General features: G+C 35.2%; 2 protein-coding genes across 3 annotated transcripts; both read left to right on the forward strand.

The window, feature by feature from the left end:
- The first annotated feature begins 59 nt into the window (after positions 1–59).
- Positions 60–10,883, forward strand: lztr1 (leucine-zipper-like transcription regulator 1). Of its 2 annotated transcripts, XM_051894941.1 has the most exons (20): positions 62–607; positions 706–768; positions 849–905; positions 985–1,064; positions 1,452–1,560; positions 1,661–1,741; positions 1,884–1,941; positions 2,054–2,193; positions 2,422–2,623; positions 3,659–3,769; positions 3,872–3,964; positions 4,097–4,192; positions 4,476–4,659; positions 5,217–5,386; positions 5,470–5,626; positions 5,741–5,867; positions 7,028–7,177; positions 8,297–8,402; positions 8,945–9,025; positions 9,485–10,883. In XM_051894941.1, the coding sequence occupies exons 1-20, from the start codon at positions 438–440 to the stop codon at positions 9,599–9,601; spliced, it is 2,352 nt and encodes a 783-aa protein (XP_051750901.1). In that variant the 5' UTR covers positions 62–437; the 3' UTR covers positions 9,602–10,883. The 2 variants fall into 2 exon arrangements, with proteins under 2 accessions (XP_051750902.1, XP_051750901.1); XM_051894942.1 differs by lacking the exon at positions 7,028–7,177 and having other exon boundaries at positions 60–607; positions 8,342–8,402.
- Positions 10,884–13,847: 2,964 nt separating this feature from the next.
- On the forward strand, positions 13,848–15,129 carry cldn26 (claudin 26). Its single transcript, XM_051894977.1, has one exon. It carries the CDS (start codon positions 13,874–13,876, stop codon positions 14,534–14,536), a length of 663 nt encoding a protein of 220 aa, XP_051750937.1. The 5' UTR covers positions 13,848–13,873; the 3' UTR covers positions 14,537–15,129.
- Positions 15,130–22,065: the final 6,936 nt, after the last annotated feature.

A 22,065-nucleotide genomic window follows, 5' to 3' on the forward strand; every position in this document is an offset into this window, starting at 1 on the left:
TCATTTTTTATGTGGGCTCTCTTATGTTTTTGATGACGTCTACTGTGAATCTGCGCATGTCAAGTAGTCTCGTCTCCTCCCTTGACGTTCAGATACACGGGAGCTAGAAGAGATATAATTCTTATCTGTATATATTTAATAATATTATTCCCTTCTGTCATATCGACGTGTTTAATTTAATATTTTATGTTCATTTAAGGTGTCACAATTGTTATTAGACGTTTAGAGTATTTACAAAAAATGACGAATTATCATATACACTTGTAGCTATAGCTCGTCGGATTGAAGGTAAGATTGTAAACAATCATAATCTTTTGGGCATCATGATTCAGATGCACCCAAAACAGCTCAAACCGTCCGACAACTTACAAACAGATTAGATTTTTTCTTTTGTCTTGGTCCTTCGGCTGGACAAAACCTTGTTAGATATAAACTGAATGTCATGGTTTCCTGGAGCCATGTCTTGTAAATCTAAAGTTGCTCCCAGTGTTGATTTTGACCACAGCTGCTCTGACAGTGTTGAGTATTTGACACTCAACTTCGGGCCTTTTGAGACTGTCCACCGCTGGAGGAGGCTGCCACCATGTGATGAGTTTGTGGGTGCAAGGTACAATATTTATTTACACGTTTTACTCCATATTTAACAATATATTTGGTTTTCAGCTGTAAAAAATATGTGTGTATATGGGGTTCTGTTTCTTGCAGGCGTAGCAAACACACTGTCGTGGCATACAGGGATGCCATCTATGTTTTTGGAGGAGACAATGGGTGAGTATTTTGGTTTTCCTCCACTTTCCTTTCACTCCAAAGATACAGAAAGATCTCACTCTGGTGATCATTTCTTTCAGCAAGAACATGCTTAATGACTTGTTGCGGTTTGACGTGAAGGACTGCTCCTGGTGTCGGTGAGTGTTATATATCAGTCGAGTGGAGGTGCATGTGCTTTTTTTGTAGCCTCTAACATGAATTTATATAATTGAATAGGGCGTTTACTACTGGCACCCCACCAGCTCCAAGATATCACCATTCTGCAGTTGTGTATGGAAGCAGCATGTTTGTGTTTGGTAGGTTTTCAATCTCCAGTCAAGTCTTTATACAATACAGATTGTCTCAAAGCAGCTTTAGTTCACAGTAATAAACAGGAAAATAATGGAATCAATGATGCAACTTCATCAAATATGAGACAAATTCAAATTTGCTTTAAAGCAACTCTAAAAAAAAACAAGTGTCATTATTCAGCTCAAGTCAGTTCAATTCAATAACTGTATAAAGTTCATCAATTATGAAACAAGTTCAATTCAGCTGTAAGCAACTCTACAGAAGACAATAGTGTCTCTATTCAGCTCAAAGTTGATTCAATTAATTCATTCATTGATTCAAACAAGACATTCAATGTGCCATTCTATGTTGTGTTTTCCTTTCCTGTGTGCGTAATCTTGCTTGCATTTTAGGTGGATACACTGGAGACATCTATTCAAACTCTAACTTGAAAAACAAAAATGATCTATTTGAGTACAAGTTTGCTACCGGGCAATGGACAGAATGGAAGGTGGAGGGACGGTAAATCATAATTTTTTAACAATTATATTTTCAGTCATTCTCATCATTGTTGTCTTATTGTCTGTCTGACACGCATACTTTTTTGTTTTTTATGTTCCAGTCTGGTTGCCAGATCGGCTCATGGAGCTACGGTCTATAATGACAAACTCTGGATTTTTGCTGGATATGATGGAAATGCCAGGCAAGCATGCTATTCCCCTCTTTACACAGCATTGAATTTAAAAATGTTGTAACACAAACAAATCTATTCCAACCTAAAACTATAGGATTTTTTAAAATGTTACTGTTAATTTATGACTGAACCCAATTTTTGTTTTCAACAGGCTGAATGACATGTGGACCATCAGTCTTCAGGATCGTGAGCAGGCATGCTGGGAAGAGGTGCATTCGGTTTTGCATTCGTTTAATTTAAAATTTAGTTTGTGTTCACCTTTAAGCTTATAAAATGCATAATAACTTGTTTCTGATGTACCACTTTCTTTGTTTCTTTTAGATTGAACAAAGCGGTGAAATCCCACCGTCCTGTTGTAACTTCCCAGTAGCCGTATGTCGGGATAAGATGTTTGTCTTCTCTGGTCAGAGTGGAGCAAAGATCACCAACAACCTCTTTCAGTTTGAATTCAAAGGCCACATGTGAGCACAAGCAGAGAGGACATTGATAAATGTCATTTTATGAGTAACATGTACACACGTTTTTATTATGTCAAGTCACTTTTTATATATAATGCGTTATACAATACAGATTGTTTCAAAGAATGACAATTTCAGACAGTTCAGTTAAATGTTTTAATTCTGTTCAATGTTAAGTAAAGATGAACTATAAAATTGTTGTACTCAATTAGAAATATATTTTTTCCACAGATGGACCCGTATCCCAACTGAGCACTTACTGCGTGGCTCCCCTCCGCCCCCTCAGAGACGCTATGGACACACCATGGTGGCGTTTGATCGTCACCTGTATGTGTTTGGAGGAGCAGCAGACAACACTCTACCCAATGAACTGCACTGCTATGACGTGGACTCACAGACCTGGGAGGTCATTCAGCCCAGCACCGACAGCGAGGTAAAACACAGCTTACATAATTACAACAAATCTATAATATTTCCATTGAAATTTAATGTTTGTTAACATACACTACCATTCAAAAGTTTGGGGTCAGTAAAAATATTATTATTATTTTTTTTATAAAGAGATAAATGCAATTTATTCAGCAAGTATGCATTAAATTGACTGAAAGTGACAGTAAAGAAATTTATAATGTTACAATTGATTTTTTTTTCCCAAATAAATATTCATCAAAGAATCAAAAATATTAAGAAGCACAACTGTTCAAGAAGCTGAAATGTTTCTTGAGCAGCAAATCAGAATATTAGAATGATTTCTGGAGGATCATGTGACACTGAAGACTGGAGTAATGATGCTGAAAAATTCAGCTTTGTCATCACTGGAATAAATTACATTTTAAAATATATTCAAATAGAAAACAGTTATTTAAAACTGTAATAAATTTCACAATATTACAGTTTTTATTGTATTTTTGATCAAATAAATGCAGCCTTGGTGAACATAAGAGACTTCTTTCAAAGAGATTTTAAAAGTCTTAACGACCCCAAACTTAAATTTGAATGGTAGTGTATTTGTTTGTAGCCATATAAAAACATGCAGTTTAAGTAATTAAAATAAATCTGAACAGTTATGGCTTTGACTGTACCTATAATTTCATAACAACATCATAAGCACCCATAACTCTATTGTGGATGTTTCCACCATTCATTTGAGTTTGATAATTGAGTTCCCCTGTAGTTTGGGGGAAAAGGGTTTCACTTTTAGTTTGTGGTGTGTTTGTTCTTTGTAAATGATCGTTTTGAACTCTCATGACACTTTCTCTCAGATGGTGAGAGAAAATAAACAGTTTGGTGGTGAAATAATAAACAGTATTTTTTCAGCCACACTCTGATTATTTTGTTCTCTCCACTTCACAATTGTTGCTGGTATTGTTCAAAAAAAAAAAAATACTCTTGTTTTTTTTTTTTCTTCCATGTACCTTGTTGATTTTGTGAAGTTGCACCAGAATAACCATACAACACTTTCTCTCAGATGCCAAGTGGAAGGCTGTTCCATGCAGCGGCTGTTATCCATGATGCCATGTACATCTTTGGAGGGACTGTGGACAATAATGTACGCAGTGGAGAAATGTACAGATTTCAGGTGAGTGCTTGACCTCCAGAAATACACCTGCTTCATCTAATGCAATTAAATATACTATATTATTTAACTGCTCTTTATTAATAGTATTATTTTTTGTCCTAGTTTTCTTGCTATCCAAAGTGCACACTTCATGAGGACTATGGCAAACTGTGGGAAAACCGTCAGTTCTGTGATGTAGAGTTTATCTTGGGGGAGGTTAGTTTATCCTGTAAAAAAAAAAAAAAAATGACATGTTTTTTATCTGATACACACTGTCATTCTGAATCATTTTAGTTTTAGTAATAAATCAGCTCTTTTAATCTCTCTGTGTACTGTTTCCATTTACAGAGGGAGGAGAAGGTCCTGGGTCATATTGCCATAGTAACAGCTCGCTGTAAGTGGCTCCGAAAGAAGATTCTACAGGCGAGAGATCGACAGAAACAGGTCTATTTCGTTTTCCTTTTTTTTATGTAGATATACATTAATTTAAATGTTCACAGTGCCCTATTCCCTATTGTCAAATGTTGTGATTTGTTTTATTTTTTTATTAATATTACAAAATGTTTATTAAATGTTTTTGTAGATGTTTACCTTGTAATGTGATTATTTGTATTATTTATATCTCATTATTCTTCATTTAGGTACATTCTCTAAAGTACCTTTCTGTCCAAAACAATTTACTTTTGGCTAATCAGAATGTAAAATAATATTTTGCCTCTTTTTGTAGAAGAGTAAACTTGAATGCAATGAGGAGAGTGAGGAGTCTGGCTCAGGCAGTCAGAAGGACAACTCTGGAAGGTCCTCAAGGGGTCTTCCTTTATTGGAAGTGTCAATCAGAGAGGCAGACGCTCAACCATTTGAGGTTTTGATGCAGTTCCTGTACACAGACAAGATACAGTACCCACGTAGAGGTAAGTTACACCAAACACCTGTTTATTTTCAGATATGTACTCTGTAGATCTGTTTAAAGTGCCCCTATTATTCTTTTTTGGATATTACCTTTCATGTAGTGTGTAATATAGTTGTTTTTGTATGTAAAAGGTCTGCAAAGTTTCAAAGATCAAAGTGTCTCTCAAAAGAAAGAATCGATTCTGAACTGCCGAAATGAGTCGTCAGTGATTCCAGTCTTACTTCCGTAACATATCTATGTAGGTTTTTTAACAAATTTGCATAATGCCAGCTTGTGGTCTTCATTGGCTGCCCCTATTTAACCCGCCTTCAAACACCGTAGTTGTAGCTGAGGCCTGGAAGTGTCTGATTTGTCGACATGTTGAGAAGGTTTCTGTGCTGTGAAAGCAAATCCCCTTTGCATGCACTTCCAAAGGATGAGAACTCACGCTCGAATCAATCAAAAGTAGGAACCTTTAAAATATCATAATAGGGGCACTTTAATAAAATGCACAGAGGGCGTCATAGGATCATATTTTAAAGCGCTCATCTAAGAGTCTTCCTTATCTCTCTTCACAAGGTCATGTGCAGGATGTGCTGCTGATAATGGACGTTTATAAACTTGCTTTGAGTTTTAAACTGTCCAGACTGGAGCAGCTCTGTGTTCAGTACATTGAGGCATCGGTCGATCTGCAGAACGTCCTGAGTGTGTGTGAAAACGCAAACAAACTTCAGCTGGACCAGCTTAAGGTAAAGTTGAAGACACACCTGAACACAAACTAACCTTGATAGAAAGTCAAATTCTCTTCTTTATCTATATTTTCGCCCCCCAGGAACATTGCCTGAACTTTGTGGTCAAGGAGAGTCACTTTAACCAGGTCATCATGACTAAAGAGTTTGAGCACCTGTCCACTCCGCTGATCGTGGAGATAGTGAGACGCAAACAGCAGCCTCCTCCAAGAGTCTATTCGGATCAGCCGGTGGACATAGGTGAAAATAAGCACACACTCTTTGTCCTTTCCTTGCAAGCACATTCACTTTCAGGACTGATCTAAAAATTGGGGATATGGCTCCAAAAATCATGATGCCGTTTCTTTGTTTCAGGCACATCTCTGGTGCAGGACATGAAGGCTTATCTGGAGGGGGCGGGCCATGAGTTTTGTGACATCATCCTTTTGCTAGATGGTCATCCGCGCCCTGCACATAAGGCCATACTTGCTGCTCGCTCCAGGTAATGGACACAATAGTCACTAGGGCCTATAACAATACCTCGACAAAGACTCGCTTTTCAGTATTAAAGGATTAGTTCACTTCAGAATTAAATTTTCTTGATAATTTACTCACCCCCATGTCATCCAAGATGTTTGTCTTTTTCTTCAGTCGAAAAGAAATTAAGGTTTTTGAGGGACACATTCCAGGATTTTTCTCCATATAGTGGATTTCAACAGTTACCAACGGGTTGAAGGTCCAAATTGCAGTTTCAGTGCAGCTTCAAAGGGCTCTACACGATCCCAGCTGAGGAATAAGGGTCTTATCAAGCGAAACGATTGGTCATTTAAAAAAAAAAAAAAAATGATATACTTGTTAACCATAAATGCTCATCTTGCATGTTTTCCTCAAAAACCTTCATTTCTTTTCAACTGAAGAAATAAAGACAAACATCTTGGATGACTTGGGGGTGAGTAAATTATCAAGAAATTTTAATTCTGAAGTGAACTAATCCTTTAAAGGAGACAAGTGTATGGATGTGTTCTCAATAGAATACTACCATAGTTCTTACTGCATACTAGATATTAAACTACATTTACTGCATACTATAATAGTGTGGTGCAGTATGCATTTATAAACATCTACATTGAGCTATGTTCTTGTCATATGACATGATTTCAATGCATTCAAGCAAATGATGTCCGTGGAAGTGAATGTTTTTTTGTTTTGTTTTTTCAATCTTCCAATTTTTTAAAAGTCTTAATGAGTCAGGTAAATCACAGTTGATATAACTTATGGTTCATTCATCACCCTAGAAGTGGAAGGTTAAGTTGGCGGCAGTGTACTCTGGTTCAGTGTTATTTTAGTGTCATTAATATAGTATTATAGTATTTATTCATATTTTCAACTAGTTTTTTTAAATATATTTTTCATTTTAGTAAGTTTGGTTGTTCTTTTTTTGTTGGTTTTATAATTAGTTTTATGTTAATATTATATTATTTATATTTTATTATTCTTTAATTTGGGTATTCCATGAGCAAAATGCATGGTATTCATACTGCATATTACTTTATTTAATTTCCCCACATAAATAGAAACTAGTAAGGCATTCCAAACATGTCTTTATCATTTTGACTGTGTCTTTTAATTTACCAGTTGATCACTGCCTCAATTCTTTCTCAGTTATTTTGAGGCCATGTTCCGCTCCTTCATGCCAGAGGATGGGCAGGTGAACATTTCAATAGGTGAAATGGTTCCTAGTACACAGGCCTTTGAGTCTATGCTGCGCTACATTTATTATGGGGATGTCAACATGCCTCCAGAGGACTCACTGTATCCTCATTACTGCTTCATGTTCTACATTTTATATTGTAATGTGCAATCTTTCTTTCTGAGAGCATGCATAATGCTTGTTGAAATGCTTTTGACTCCTTTTTATATTATTATTTTTATGTGTTTATTTGTCATATTAACAAACATTTCAATGAAACCCATCCCTCATATGCTAGAGCAGTGTTTCCCAACCACTGTGCCTCAGCACAGTAGTGTGCCATGACAAGTTGTCAGGTGTGCTGTGGAAAATTACGAAATGCCAATTCTATAAAAGGCTAATGTTTTTTTTTGTATTTGAAGAGTGGAGAAGAGTCTTAGTCTGGTATTTGCCATCTAGTTGTAGCCAATATACTGTTTTAAATACCTTTTTATATCATGAGATTTTGTCCAAATGTATTCAACAACAAGAAAAACTGACGCCCATATAACTACAATAAACTTTATAACCTGTAAGTTGATGAAAACGTAATGAAGTGCACTGACTGTCTCAGATGCGGCTCTTCCAGTGACGGGCAAAACAGATATCTCTGTCATTCTCTGGTCAAAAAACTCGTAACTCCATTTGAGCTTGAATTTCATGAAATGTTGTAATGACACATGCACAAGTCTGACTATATATAAAGCTACAATACCAACTTTGATGACACTGTGTTTAATTATTTAAAAAATACAAGGGTTCTACCAGACAGTGACGATAAATACATTTGTTGTTTTATCATCACCACCAACAAAATCATATAGTTACCTGTTTATGAACTTATTGTGTTCATACCCGACTTAAGCTCAAGTTTCACATTAAATGTGAGTACTACTTTTAATGTAATATCCAGTTTTAATATGGCATTTGAAGCAATGCAAGTTTTTGTTATTTTAGTGCTTAGTGATGTGCCGTATAAATTTTTTTTTTTTTTTTACTTATCAAAATTGTGCCGTGGCCAAAAAAAAAAAAAAAAAGTTTGGGAAACACTGCTAGAGACATGAATGATACCTCAAACAGAGTAGCTTGTTTAGGGGAGGTGTGCTGTTACTTTTTCACCTGGCGGATTGAAGAATTCCATTAAAGGATGGACCTGAGCTGTATCAAATTTGAAATTGTGTTTGTCCTTAACTACTGCACAGATATCTGTTTGCAGCACCTTATTACTACGGTTTCTCCAACAATAGACTGCAGGCCTACTGCAAGCAAAATCTGGAGATGAACGTTACTGTAGAAAATGTCTTGCAGGTATGTATCATATATCATACACTACCGTTCAAATGTTTGGGGTCAATAAGAAATTAATACTTTTATTTTTAAATTGATTAAATAGTGACATTAGATTTTTATGTTACAAAAGAAGATTCTATTTCAAATAAATGCTGAACTTTCTGTTCATAAAAGAATTCCGAAAATAAAAAAAATGTATGGCAGTTTCCACAAATATTAAGCAGCACAACTGTTTTCAACATTAATAATAATAAGAAGAAATATTTCATGAGCAGCACTCTTGTGACACTAAAGACTGGAGTAATGCATCACAGGAATAAATTACATTTTTTAAAATATATTCACATAGAAAACTTTTAAATTGTAATAATATTTCACAATATTACAGTTTTTACTGTATTTACAAATAACTGCAGCATTGGTGAGCATAAGAAACTTCTTTCTAAAACATGAAATCTTACCAACCCCAAACTTTTGAACGCCAGTGTAACTCATAACGTTCAAACCCTTTGATGATAAAGAACAGCAGTCACATGCCATCATCCCTTCTTTATCCTCAGATCTTGGAGGCGGCTGATAAGACTCAAGCTCTGGACATGAAGAAACACTGCCTGCATATTATAGTCCATCAGTTCACCAAGGTGGGTGTACTATTGACCACAGCTCTAAGCGTGTGCTGGCTACCTCGCCACGGCTAAAAAAAAAAAAAAAAAAAAAACCCACCAAAATATTCGGTGCAACGTGGATAACCTCTACGAGCTCTTTAATGCGTACCATATTTCAGTACAGAGAGATCTGTAACTATGTAAGGCAAAGTTTGATATGCATTTAGACCTATTTATCATGTTATCAGTGTTATCAGTCACTCAAATTTACTTCACTAGTGATACATTGTCACACTTTCAGTTACACTAAACAAGTATAGTATTTTTTAAATGCCATTGAGTGCCTTTATGAACATAATTTCGTAAACATTTGACATCCTGGTGCTATTTGGCCCTGTTAGCTTATCAGTTTCTTTTTGGCTGTTTATTTGCGGTCTATTGCATGGCCTGTGTTGTTTACCATTTATTTCTTTGGTTCTCCTTCCTTCCCCGAAGGTGTCCAAGCTCCCCAACTTGCGATCGCTCAGTCAACCACTGCTGTTGGACATCATTGACTCGCTGGCATCCCACATATCAGACAAACAGTGCACTGAGATGAGCTCTGATATATAGTCTATCCTCCCCTTTCACGTCCCATCCAATACTTTATGAACTTTTTCATTAATGCTTCCGCTCCATTTCCTTCCCTCTTCATCCAGCACCTCCTCCCAACCCTTATAATTCTGCTTCACACCCCCCGTTCGCTGCGTCACATTCCTCTGGATTTTATTTATCAAATTGTGTTTGAGAGAGAATTGTGTTTTAATGTGCACACATTTTGGGCAAATACCCTTAATTTGGTAGTGCACATCAAATCAGTTGACGGCCCACAACGTTGTTTCATTAGACATACAATTAAAGGGATAGTTTACCCAAAAATGAAAATTCTGTCATCATTTACTCACCCTCAAGTTGTTCCAAACCTTTATAAATTTCTTTGTTCTGTTGAACACATAGGAAGATATTTTGAAGAATGTGGGGAAACTGAACAGTTTTGGGGCACCATTGAGTTCCATAGTATTTTTTTTTTCCTACTATGGAAGTCAATGGTGCCCCAAAGCAGCCTGGTTACAAACATTCTTCAAAATATCTTCCTTTGTGTTCAGCAGAACAAAGAAATTTATACAGGTTTGGAACAACTTGAGGGTGAGTAAATGATGACAGAATTTTCATTTTTGGGTGAACTATCCCTTTAAGTGTCCCACATAATGAAAGCTTTGTAAACACCACTCCTATTAGGATAAATTTCACAAAAACATGTCAAGGTGACAAAATCCAAAGAAAGAAATAGAAATGTTATATTGCATAAAGAAAATGAACTCATTTTATGGCCACCCATTTTCTTTTTTGCCTTTTTAATGACAATTATGAACATTTTAGTGCTAAATTATCATTCAATAAATGATTTCATCAGGTTATTGTTAATTAAATAAATTAAAATAAAGTTCAACAAGTACAAATAATACCACTGTGTATAAATAAAAATAATTCAAATATTTTTTGCATTACAGCATAATGAGATTTTTTTTTTTTTTTTCTATGCATATATTCATTCAAGAAAAATATGATTTCTTATTTCTTTCTTTTGTTTTTTTATTAAATATGACCTGGATTTGATCTACTGCACTTTATATACATGAATATACAGTAGTCCTTTATTTATTCCTGAGCCTTGTAGTAATTCTGTGCTGCTGTCCTGAGTTATGTCAGTGCTCGTCATTATGCAGTTATGGCATAATATAATTATATAAGTGGATCAGCACAACAACAGTCAACTCATGTATGCTTTACTGTAATCACTGAGATGTTCTGTTGGTCCTGTGGGAACTATGCCTTAATAAATCGTGTAACATCAGCAGACTGTTTTGTGGTTTTATTTTTTGTGTATATATTATGTATACGGTGAGAGAGAATGTAGACGAGATGATTTGAGGGGAGTTACTGTGGATAATGGATGGCTATAAACAAATCTGTAAGTATCTATTCATTTTTCCTTTGCACAATGTGGTTGATAAGATTACATTAACATGCTATTTGTTAATAACAGCATTTAAAGGTTCTGTGAGTGAATGTTTTTTGAATACAATGTATAAACTTTGTTTAGTACCAGACCTGAAGCCCAATGCCCTTTTTCAGCTAATCAAGAAATTGCAGAGGAGTTCATGTACTTGAAGAAAAATGGCTAGAATCACTCACTTTGATGAAAAGAAGCATTGAAAATCGAAGCATTTTTTGAGCTTCAAAATCTTGCCCTGCTTTGTGAGTTTAGGTGAGTAAGAGCAAAACGCACAGGATATATTACCTTCAATTCCCTGTAGATGATAACGTCACTTCTTTTGTAGCAGAAATAAACTGCTGCAGAAAAAGTTAGGTGCCTCACAAAATGTAACGAGTAATTGCATTACTCATCACAAATGTATTGGAGTAAAGAGTACATAAACATATTCAAAAATGTAGTCAAGTAGAGAAAAAAGTTGCTAATATCTTCGATACTCAAAGTACAAAGTAGCCAAAATGATACTTAAGTACAGTAACTAATTACATTTACTCAAATACTTTACACCACTTTAAGTTGAATACTTCACTAAAAAGTCAAAATCATTGATGTTCTCAAACAATTTAGAATAAAATAGAAACATTATTAACTGAAATGCTGTTTGCTGTCATTCTCAAGAGAACACCATAAAAGCTGAGCCTCAGACAGGGGTGATGAAAGAAAAATGAAAGGTTTTGGATGGCAGCACAAAGAGGATCATTCTCTTCAGAGTAGCGCACATGCTGCCAGGAGCTGCAAGTGCACCTGGGCATCTCTCAGGCCACCCGGACTTTATTATTATCTGGCATTGTTAGTGATTGAACATATCTCTGAACATTAGCGTAATTTTACAGTCGACTGAAGAGGCCCTTTAACACTAACCAGTTTTATTGTAGCATTTTCACAAAAAGGTTAGGGTTAAGACCAAATCCCCCAGCTCAAAAGGGTAAATTACCCATGATGTTCAAAGCACTGATCAATCCTTGACCTTTAACCAGCCAAATAATCTTCGTTTCAGTGTGTGGATCTGGTTACATCAGATATGGAAAGATAAGCCTGTATAATGAAGTCTTCTAAAAGTGAGAAAATTTAGCAATGGTAATTAAGTTCAGGTAAGTTTTTTTTTCTTCCTTATAACAGTTATGCAAGTTTCATTAACATCCATCTTGAAGTTTGAAAGGTTTTTTAACAAGAGCAAAGATGGAGGTATATTTTGTCAGGCTTGCAAAATAGAACTTTTAATTACCAGTCAAAAGATGCCACTCCCAATTCTCTTATGACATTCCGATATGGCTGGGGTTCCTCGTTTAATGTACGTCAATGCATTTTTTCCCCTTCATCTACTTTATCAACTGTCAGGAGAAAAGCATACATTACTATTCAGAAGATAGTGGTTGGTAAGTCTTATGCTCACCAAAAATACAATTACAATATTTTTTTTGTGCAGTGATTTTTAGAACCATTTTTAGGTCCCCCAAAGAATCTTTCAGTGACCATTCTAAAAAGAACTATGTTTTTAAAAAATCCTAAAGAACCTTTTGTGGAATGGAAAGGTTCCATGGATGTTAAAGTTTCTTTAACCATATTGATGCCAATAAAGAACCCTTATTTTTAAGAGGCTGCATTTATTTGTTAAAAAATACAGTAAAAACAACAATATTGTCATATTATTACAATTGTATAAATGTATAAATATTATTGACATATTATTATTATTATTATAGTTAGATATTTACATTCAGTGAAATGTTACAATTTAAAATCTGAATCATTACTCCAGTCTTCAGTGTCACATGATCCTTCAGAAATCATTTTAATATGCTGATTGATTTGGTGCTCATTTTTTTTTATTATTGTTTTTATTTTTATTACAGTTGTGCGGCTTCATATTTTTGTGGAAACCGTTCTTTTTTTTTTATAGGATTCTTTGATGACTGAAAATCTCAAAAGAACAGCGTTTCTTTGAAATATATATATTTTTTGTAACAATGTAAAAGTCTTTACTATCATGTTTGATCAATTTAATGCATCCTTGCTGAATTAGAGTATTCATCTCTTTCAAAATAAATAAATAAACAAATAATGAAAAAAAAAAAAAAACTCTTAGTGACCCCAGACTTTTGAATGGTAGTATATGTATCACAGTGGGGAATGAGTTACTTAGGTTAACACTTAAGGTTAGAGGTTTGCCATCTTTAAATGCAACCTATTATACATAAAGGTAAAGATTTAATGTTCAAGGACAAATGGTAAGGTATGGATGAGTTCAGCTCAGCATGTAGGACAAAGTGTCCGATTTCCTACCACTGGTCTCTGAATATCAGAGAAGCTTCGGTGAATAAAACCTGCGGTACATAGTGTTCTCAAAGCAAACTGCTCTTCATTCAGCTGCTACCCGACACTTTGCAAAGTAACAGTATCCTAAAGCTCTTTAGTATCATTTCTGAGTTATAATCAGCTAAAATTAGCAAGGAAAGAGGCTCTTTTAAGAAGTTTCTTTGAAGCTAATTCTTTCTTTTCTTTTCCCCTCAATCCCAATAATGTCTTATTGCGCTCTGTTCAGGCTTCTTGCACAGACTTAAAACTGGACATATCGTATTTCCTCTTTAAAAAGCAGTTATTGTCCTCTGTTACGATATTCATCAGTTTGAAAAACAGTCCCGCCGTTGTGAAGGGCTGCAGGATTATCCGGCAAGAACAGGTGGGGTTTTATTAAAGCAAAGGAGGAGCCAGTCCAGACTAGATGAGAAAGGACGAGTTGAAAATCTGAGACAGTATCAGATGGACAGAGAGAATTGACGAGTGTTAATATGGTGCTGTTCACCACTAAGTTTGTCCAGAGAGCTTCGCTCTTTGTGTCCTTTGGAGGTTTAATCACAACGTTAATTACAACCTTCCTGCCACTATGGAAGACGATGAACTCAGATTTGAATGAGATGGAGAACTGGTATGAGGGTCTCTGGCACATGTGTATCTACACAGAGGAAGTTGGTGTGCACTGCAAAGCCTTTGAATCTTTCTTAGCCTTGCCACCAGACACTTTAGTTTCACGGGTTCTCATGTGCATTTCCATTGCAACTGGATTTCTCGGTGTAGCGGCTACTTTTTTTGGACTCCAGGGTGTTGAGATTGGTGCCGGGCGGGAGAGGATGAAGAGGGCGCTGCTCATCCTCGGTGGAGTGTTTATCCTTGTGTCAGGGATCACGACCCTTGCACCCGTTTCATTGATGGCATACCTAATGGTAGTGAAATTCTGGGATGAGAATCTTCCTGATGTGATGCCCAGATGGGAGTATGGAGAGGCCATGTTTTCTGCCTGGTTTGCTGGACTTCTGTTAGTTGTTGGAGGGGCTTTTCTCTTTGTTGCCGTCTGCATGGGCGATCATGAAGCTAAGCTGCAAAATAAAATTCTCGCTCGCAATCAAGAACAGCGGCCGAGAACTCTGCATTACCGAAAGACGGAAATCATATAGGTTCGGAAAATTCAAGAATGCAACTCAGCTTAACTAAATCAAAAAGGCCGGACTTGTTATAAAATATTGAATTTACTTGCATGGTGATTTTTCATGGTGATCATCACCCTCAAATGATACATGTAGTAATGCTTCAGTTCTTATTTCATAGGAATAGATCTCTGCAGACTTGAGAGATTTGTGAGCTGTCATTCATAAAGAATACTAAAACTCTGCAAATCATTTTGTTGCACAGGATGGCAGCTGATTTATTTGCACTGTTAATGCGTTGCACCAAGTATTTGGACAGAATTATTCACATGTTCTGAAGCTTTTAAGTGCCTTTCAAAGCCATCTTTGGAAAACAAATCAGTGGCCTATTGGTATTTTTACATAATGATAGATTTAAAAACATTATCCCAGTATAGTAAAAATAAAGAATGTGAAATTTCTCTTTTTTTTTTTTTTTGTCATTTTATTTTATTTTATTTTATTTTATTTTATTGTTTTATTTTTATTTTATTTTATTTTGTTTTATTTTTATTTTATTTATTTCATTTTTTTATTTTATTATTTTGTTTTATTTTTATTATTTTGTTTATTTTTATATTATTTCAATTATTTTATTTATTTTACTTTATTATTTTGTTTTATTTTTTTATTTATTTTATTTTATTTATTTTTTATTTTATTATTTGTTTTATTTTATTTTATTTTATTTTATTTTATTTTAAATTATTTGTTTTGTTTTGAGCATTATTTGACACTTTTTTTTTATTACATGTTTATCAATAACGGTAACACTGCCAGTTATAGTTAATGCTGTAATACAAGTTTTGTGATTTGAAAAAATAGTATCCTATGTGTCTGAATAAATTTGTAATTTTGGGGGGATCTGAGACTGTTTTGCATAATCAGAGACTTTGTATGACATAAAACTCATTATAACTGAAAATGACAAATGGTCATTAATGGTCTATTTGTTCTAGTCCAAAAAAGATTTGTTCCTAAAGGAATAGTTCAATGAAAATTCTCTCATCGTTTACTCACCATCAAGCCGTTCCATCTTCTTGTCTTATCATATCTTTCTTTGTGTTCCACAGAAGAAAGAAAGTCATAAAGTTTGGAGCGACATGAGGGTTAGTAAATGGTGATAGAATTTTCATTTTTAGATGAACTCTCTTTATGTGGAAATTCTGTTTAATTATTGTTAAATCAAAAAAGGTTGTATAAATTGATGGATCATTGAAGATATACAAAATAAAAGTGTGTGATTTGATCAGACCTCACTCAGAAGGCCTTTATTGTTGTGTAGTGTTTCGGGATAGAAAACATTGTGTAGCCTATAACATCCCTAATGGATATTTTGGCATCAGTTAGAACAACTTTAAAACAAGTAAAAAGGAAATGAAAGAAGACAGATAGGGAGCGACAGACCACAGTTGAAGCAGAAGCTGGAAAACAATGAATTCTTTTTCCTCGTCTAGGACAGGCATGCTACCTTTTAGCACTCGGCTAATCTTGGCAGTGAAAGAGAACTAGTGTAGAGTTCAGATAAGAGTTTCCTCTGAAACACAGAGGTCAGTGGGTTTAAATGAACAGAAGGTGTGCCTGTGGCTTACAGTCAATGAAGTACATTCCTCATACAGTTGTTAAGAGATATACCCTGCAACGAAAAACAGTATGTGAGCTGAGTAGTATGTCTGAATTCATATTATTCATAAAACAGTGAAATGTACCCAGATGACCTACTACTTTCAGTGAGATTCTGAAGCGTGCATCCAAAAGACACTTTACTATCCCATGAGGCCACAGGAGAGGATTTGTGAATGGCAGTGAAGCGACGCAATTGACGCCGTAGATCACATGACAGTGACAACATGGCGGATATAGTACGTCCGGATTACATTCAAACTACATGCATTCATACTATATAGAACGTATTTTTAACGTAAGTTTAAAACCAAATGTAACAGTATGTAATGTCAGATGCAGCGATAGTTTTTCTTAGCTGATATCATGCTTTGCTAATATCTAATAAAGCACATTTTGTAAATAAAGCACATCATAAAAATGTGCACAGTTTAAAAACAGACAATGTACCTTTTTATGTTTTGTATATTCCTTTTAATGATATTTAAGGGATAATCCACGGCTAGCCATGCATTAAAAGATTTTAATGCACGACGTAGAGGCGAAGAACCACCCGATGCAAAGCGGAGGGTGGTTGCCTCTACGTCGTGCATTAAAATCCTTTAATGCATGGCTTGCCGTGGATTATCCCGCTTATTCCTTGGTTATTTGCCAAGTTAAAAACAAGTTAAAGCTGTAACTGATGTTTATAGTGTAATTTTTTAAAATGACGGTTATTTTTTTTTAAAGTTACGACTCGTTAGTTCAAGCACTCCGTCCGCTTTAAATAAAGTAGAGCCATCGGATTGCTTTTATTTTAATTAATGATCACATTTATTTAAATTCATTATTAAAAGAGAGAGACAGAGAACTAAAAGAGAAAGATCAGAGAGAGAGAGAAAGAGAGAGAGATGCGTGCTCGAGTTACTTGCACTGTGTGCGTCTCTTCTTTAAAGTCTACAGTCTGAAGTCCCCTCGTTGCTTAAGCATATAGCTAACATAGGCTAGCTTAATGATTCTTTAATGGATTTATTAAAATTATTTACGAATGACAGGCAACACTGACAGTGACAAGGCAATCTTTATTTGAACTAATCATATCATTTATTTAAATTAATTATGTAGAGTGTGAAATAAAACCGGCATCTCTAACCACAGTTTACTATAAATAGACACTGTAAAGAGTAATACGCTATAGCTACTCCATGAAATTTTGGCAACAGATTACAAGCAATATTATTAATTAAATTTAACAAATAGAATTGAGTTAGAATTAATCTTATTAATTCCTTAAATGTCAACCATTTAAAACAAGCAAAATTTAAGTAAAATTTAAACAAAAATATCTGAATAACAGATGTCAAAGATGAGTTAAGAACTCTTTATTTTTTATTGCCAACATTGAAGACACCTGATGATAACAAGCAGAATCACTGAAGGAAAGAGAAACACATGAATTAACAGAGGTTTGGATGTTGATATTGATTTTATTTAAAATATTTGGTCACCATTATGGTGATCAGTGTTTCATTTTGTTGTTTAGTTGGACTTTTTGCTTTTTATGTCAGTTTGTGGTTTTTGTAATGGTGTTTGCTAATTTTACTTGTTTTAAATGGTTGACTTTTAAGGAATTAATTTGATTAATTCTAACTCAATTCTTATATGTTGATTTTAATTAATAATATTGCTTGTAATCTGATGCCACAATTTTATTGAGTAGATTAGCGTATTACTTTTTATAGTGTAAAGGCACATTACATTTATTGAAATGCATTAAATTAAATGAAAACAAAAAAAAATCAAACAGTTGGAAATTTCGTTTGGGGATTGTTTTACTCATCATAATAGCCTACTAATTGATGTTAAACTCAACATTTCCATTTATCGTGAAATTAGACAAGGAAAAGGGTAGGGTTATTTCAGGTTTAGGCTTGGAGGTGAAATTATGTTTCGCTTTGCTTGTTGAGGTTCTAGACGTCAGTATGTCACTCCATGCCCTCCTCTCTGACAAAGATGGGGCCCAATATGACCGCAAACTCGCCTCGCATCGGTGGCCTGTCACTGACATGATCTGTCGACTTTCTAGTCCTGCATCAGAGAGTCGTCCAACGGCAGTGCTCCAGTGTACATTTGTGAGATACCTTCCACCTGAACAACAAGAATTTAAAGTATACAATTTAGATTTGGAAAATAATATAAACACAGTTTAAATTCATGGGCAAAAACGAAATATCTATTATCAACCTCTTCACAAATATTTTTTAGCATATTGCCAAGGTAGTTGAGCCCCATCGGCTCCCTGGTGAACCACACTTCAGTGCTCTCGAGTTTGCACAGAGGGATGCAAATAGAACGCTCCGGCATTTTCTGGACACTTTGACAGATATTTTTTAAAGCTGTAAATTTTCTATATCCGATGCAGTGGGATCCTTGTGGTTTTTTGTCTCTAGGTTATGCACCAGGGTCAGGTACTCTTTCCCATTCTCGTCTTGCCGGAGAACGAAAGACTCTTTTGATAGGTTACGGTTTTCTTCTCTTCCCCTCCGTGCAAAACACAGCTGTATGTCAAACCAAACTTTTCTTACAAGTCCTGTGGGTGTGAAAGGGGAGAGTGCAGGTGCATTTCTAATTTTCTCCAAGTCAGACTCAGTAATACGTGGATGATGAACGCTGGTGTCTTTTCCATTTTTCCTGTAGTGCTTTAAAACTGATTTAAAGACGGCATTGCTGGACTTGAAGTCTTTATCACTTATGATGTTGTATTTTGTAATGTGACGATTAATACCTGCTCTGAGACACATCAAACTTGCAACACTGTATTCGCGTCCAGCGGTAGACTGAACAGAAGCATAAAACTCCTGCAATGTCTCATTTAAAAGAGAAGCAGAGTAGGTCTCGACATCACAATTGTTCTGTCTTTGGCGCAAAAGTCACTGAAAGTGTTAACTGTCTATTTAGTTGTCTTTTTCGTATTGACCTCATCTTTGTCGTCTTCTATCTTATCTAGCTCTGCCGGTGTTAATTCTTTGTGTCGCTTTTTGTCATTCAGCGTCTTCTCCAAGTCTTCTATTTCGTCTTGTGCCTGGGCCCATTTCTCAAAATTGCCATATTCACCGTACAAATTAAACAATATGCAAAAATCATCCATTTAGCCTACCTAAATAACCGTCTTTCACTCTGTTTGCAAGCGTAACTGTGTTACTATGGTTACCAATGTTTATAGTGGCGGATTAATTTCGATCTGTAATCAAACTGACTGGAACTACCTGTGCATTAAACGGTTTTACTGTACACCTTACAGCCGATCAGAATCGAGTATTTAAACAGACCAAGGTATAAGTAAACTATGTTTCTCGGCTGGATAAAGCAAACCAGCTTCTTGCTATGAAAGTTTTGATGGATGAGGATTGCAATCAAAGTAAAGACGATTGCGGTGATGTACAGGAGTCTTACATTAAGCACGCGTGAGTCTGTTATCTTGATGCGCAAACAAATCACGTATGAGTGCTCTCAACGCACTTATCGCACATTGTCTTTATGCACAGACACGTTTCAGTACATTCACGTTGTTTTCACACACATTCAGGATAATGTTTGGATTTGTCCTGTGTATGTTGCTGTGTACTTTAGTATATATGCAGGTCAAGGCGGTTGGTTTAGGTTTTTTTGGCATGTCCATGTGGTCCTGTTCAGTATCGCAACTTGACTTGTCTAAAATGCAAACAAGCTCTTTGCTGTGATTTTTTTTATAGGTGCTTTGGTGTACATAAATGTATGAATTCTATGAAAAAATATCATTTGGTTATTTGGTGTCCTTTTTTGGAAAGACATCTAAATTTACCTTGAAAAAAGCTGAAAAATACAGTTTTGTGAGAATCACACTTCAATCTGATGCTTTACTTTGCTGGATATAGGCAATGATGGCAAAATGGACGTGTTAAACAAGATAAATGGTGTATGCTTAATTTAATATATATATATATATATATATATATATATATATATAATATATATATATATATATATAATGTGTGTGTGTGTGTGTGTGTGTTTCAAAAGCTTGGGGTCAGTAACATATTTTGAAAGAAATCAATACTTTAATTCAGCAAGAATGCATTAAATTAATCAAAAGTGACAGTAAAGATATTTAGAAAAGATTTATATTTCAAGTAAATGCTGTTCTTTTGAAGTTTCTTTTTATGCATCACAGTTCCCACAAAATATTAAGCAGCACAACTGTTTCAACATTGATAATAATAAAAAGTGTTTCCTGAGCAGCAAATCAGCATTTTAGAATGATTTCTGATGGATCATGTGACACTGAAGACTGGAGTAATGATGTTGAAAATTCAGCTTTGATCACAGAAATAAATTACATTTTAAAATATAAAAAAATAGAAAACAAATATTTTATATTGTAATATTTCACAATATTACTGTTTTTTTTTGATCAAATAAATGCACAAGAGACTTCAAAAACATTTTTAAAATCTTTCCAACCACAAACTTTTGAACAAACTTTTATATTTCAATCCATATATTAATATCCAATTTAATATGTTTAATATATATTAATATCTAATCTGATATATTATCATAACAGGTATATTTTAAATGTCATTGTATTAAACAAGATTTATTATAACTGTCCAACCAGGTAATAACCTGATTAATAAGTGATTGTGCCCTTGAAAATCTACAGCTATCGATTCTTCCAGGATATGCACTGTCTCCACAGCAGGGGTTTTAAGCTGAAAAGCACCTCTACAGGACATTAACAAGACATTAACATTCATAGCAGAGAAAAAGGCTAATTCATAATTCATTAGATCTCTGATCTTCTATATAATATGTTGTGACCTGTATGGCTCTCTGCACTAGGACAGGCCATGTCTGGGACACTTTGGTGAAGAGAATGAACGCCTAATGAAATTATTATGTTTGTCCTTTTATCCTTGAGGTGATGTTTCCTCAGCTCTCCACCTCTAACCAGCAGAGGGCCTCACAAGTAGATGTTCTGCCAGGATCTTTGCTTCCTGATGGAGGTAACTTGATGGAGGTACCTGCTGCCAGATGTTGCAAAGATGTCAGATGGCTGCAGTAAACTAGACTGCTGGTTTCAAGGCTGAATCCCTAATGCATTGGTTGTTATTTATTGCTGGCTTAATGCATTGTGAGAGCATAATGTTTCTTTGTACAAAAGTGTTGTTTGAATCTAATTGGCAAGCACAACTTTAATCAGTGAATCATTATTTCAGGTTTCCTTTACGTGAAGTGCACCCTTTCCCATAGCGAACTATTCTCTGATCCAACAGCATATTTAATGAAAATGAAATCAGAGAGGTTCCCTTTTGTGATGACCACAGCAAAAATGGTTTGTCGAAGCCTCATGACCCTTTCAGTAATAATTAGAATGTAAGTATCTTCAGACATCTTTTTACTTTGCCCCTTTTACAAAGGAAGTCAGGAACACACAAAGGAGAATAGATAAATCTAGATTTTTACATTAGGGGTGGTTGCTAAGGTTAGTGCATAGTTAGTGGTGCATAGCTAGATGGTTGCTAGGGCATGATTTTTAGCACATTACAATGTACAAAGTGTTTTTGTTTATGTTGCCATGCAGTTTTGGGGTGTTCTGGGTGTATTTTAGCATGCTGCTAGTTCTGAATGTTTCTAGCACATTGCTATGCAGGGGTTTAGTTGATTTTTTAGCAAGTTGCTATACAGTTAGGATGTTCTGGTTTTTAGTTAATGCTATGCATGGAGGGTTTCACTGTGTTCTTGTTGATTTTTTTTAGCAATTGACCGTTCGCAAAGACCCGCCCCCTTTAGTTACTGTCTGACAAGCCATGGCGATCTCTTGCCACACATCATGTTCTCACGCAGTGAAAAATACATCGCGGAGCAAAGAGGACACT

The sequence above is a fragment of the Ctenopharyngodon idella genome, chromosome 5, assembly GCF_019924925.1.
Source record: "Ctenopharyngodon idella isolate HZGC_01 chromosome 5, HZGC01, whole genome shotgun sequence".
In the NCBI taxonomy this organism is placed as follows: Eukaryota; Metazoa; Chordata; class Actinopteri; order Cypriniformes; family Xenocyprididae; genus Ctenopharyngodon; species Ctenopharyngodon idella.

What these genes read in the sequence shown, in the direction of transcription:
- lztr1 (XM_051894941.1), top strand. Translation starts at nt 438, where the DNA reads ATGTCATGGTTTCCTGGAGCCATGTCTTGTAAATCTAAAGTTGCTCCC. An exon ending in GAATGGAAGGTGGAGGGACG is followed by an intron (nt 1,561 to 1,660) that starts GTAAATCATAAT and finishes TTTATGTTCCAG; the next exon opens with TCTGGTTGCCAGATCGGCTC. An exon ending in AGCAGGCATGCTGGGAAGAG is followed by an intron (nt 1,942 to 2,053) that starts GTGCATTCGGTT and finishes TGTTTCTTTTAG; the next exon opens with ATTGAACAAAGCGGTGAAAT.
- cldn26 (XM_051894977.1), top strand. Translation starts at nt 13,874, where the DNA reads ATGGTGCTGTTCACCACTAAGTTTGTCCAGAGAGCTTCGCTCTTTGTG.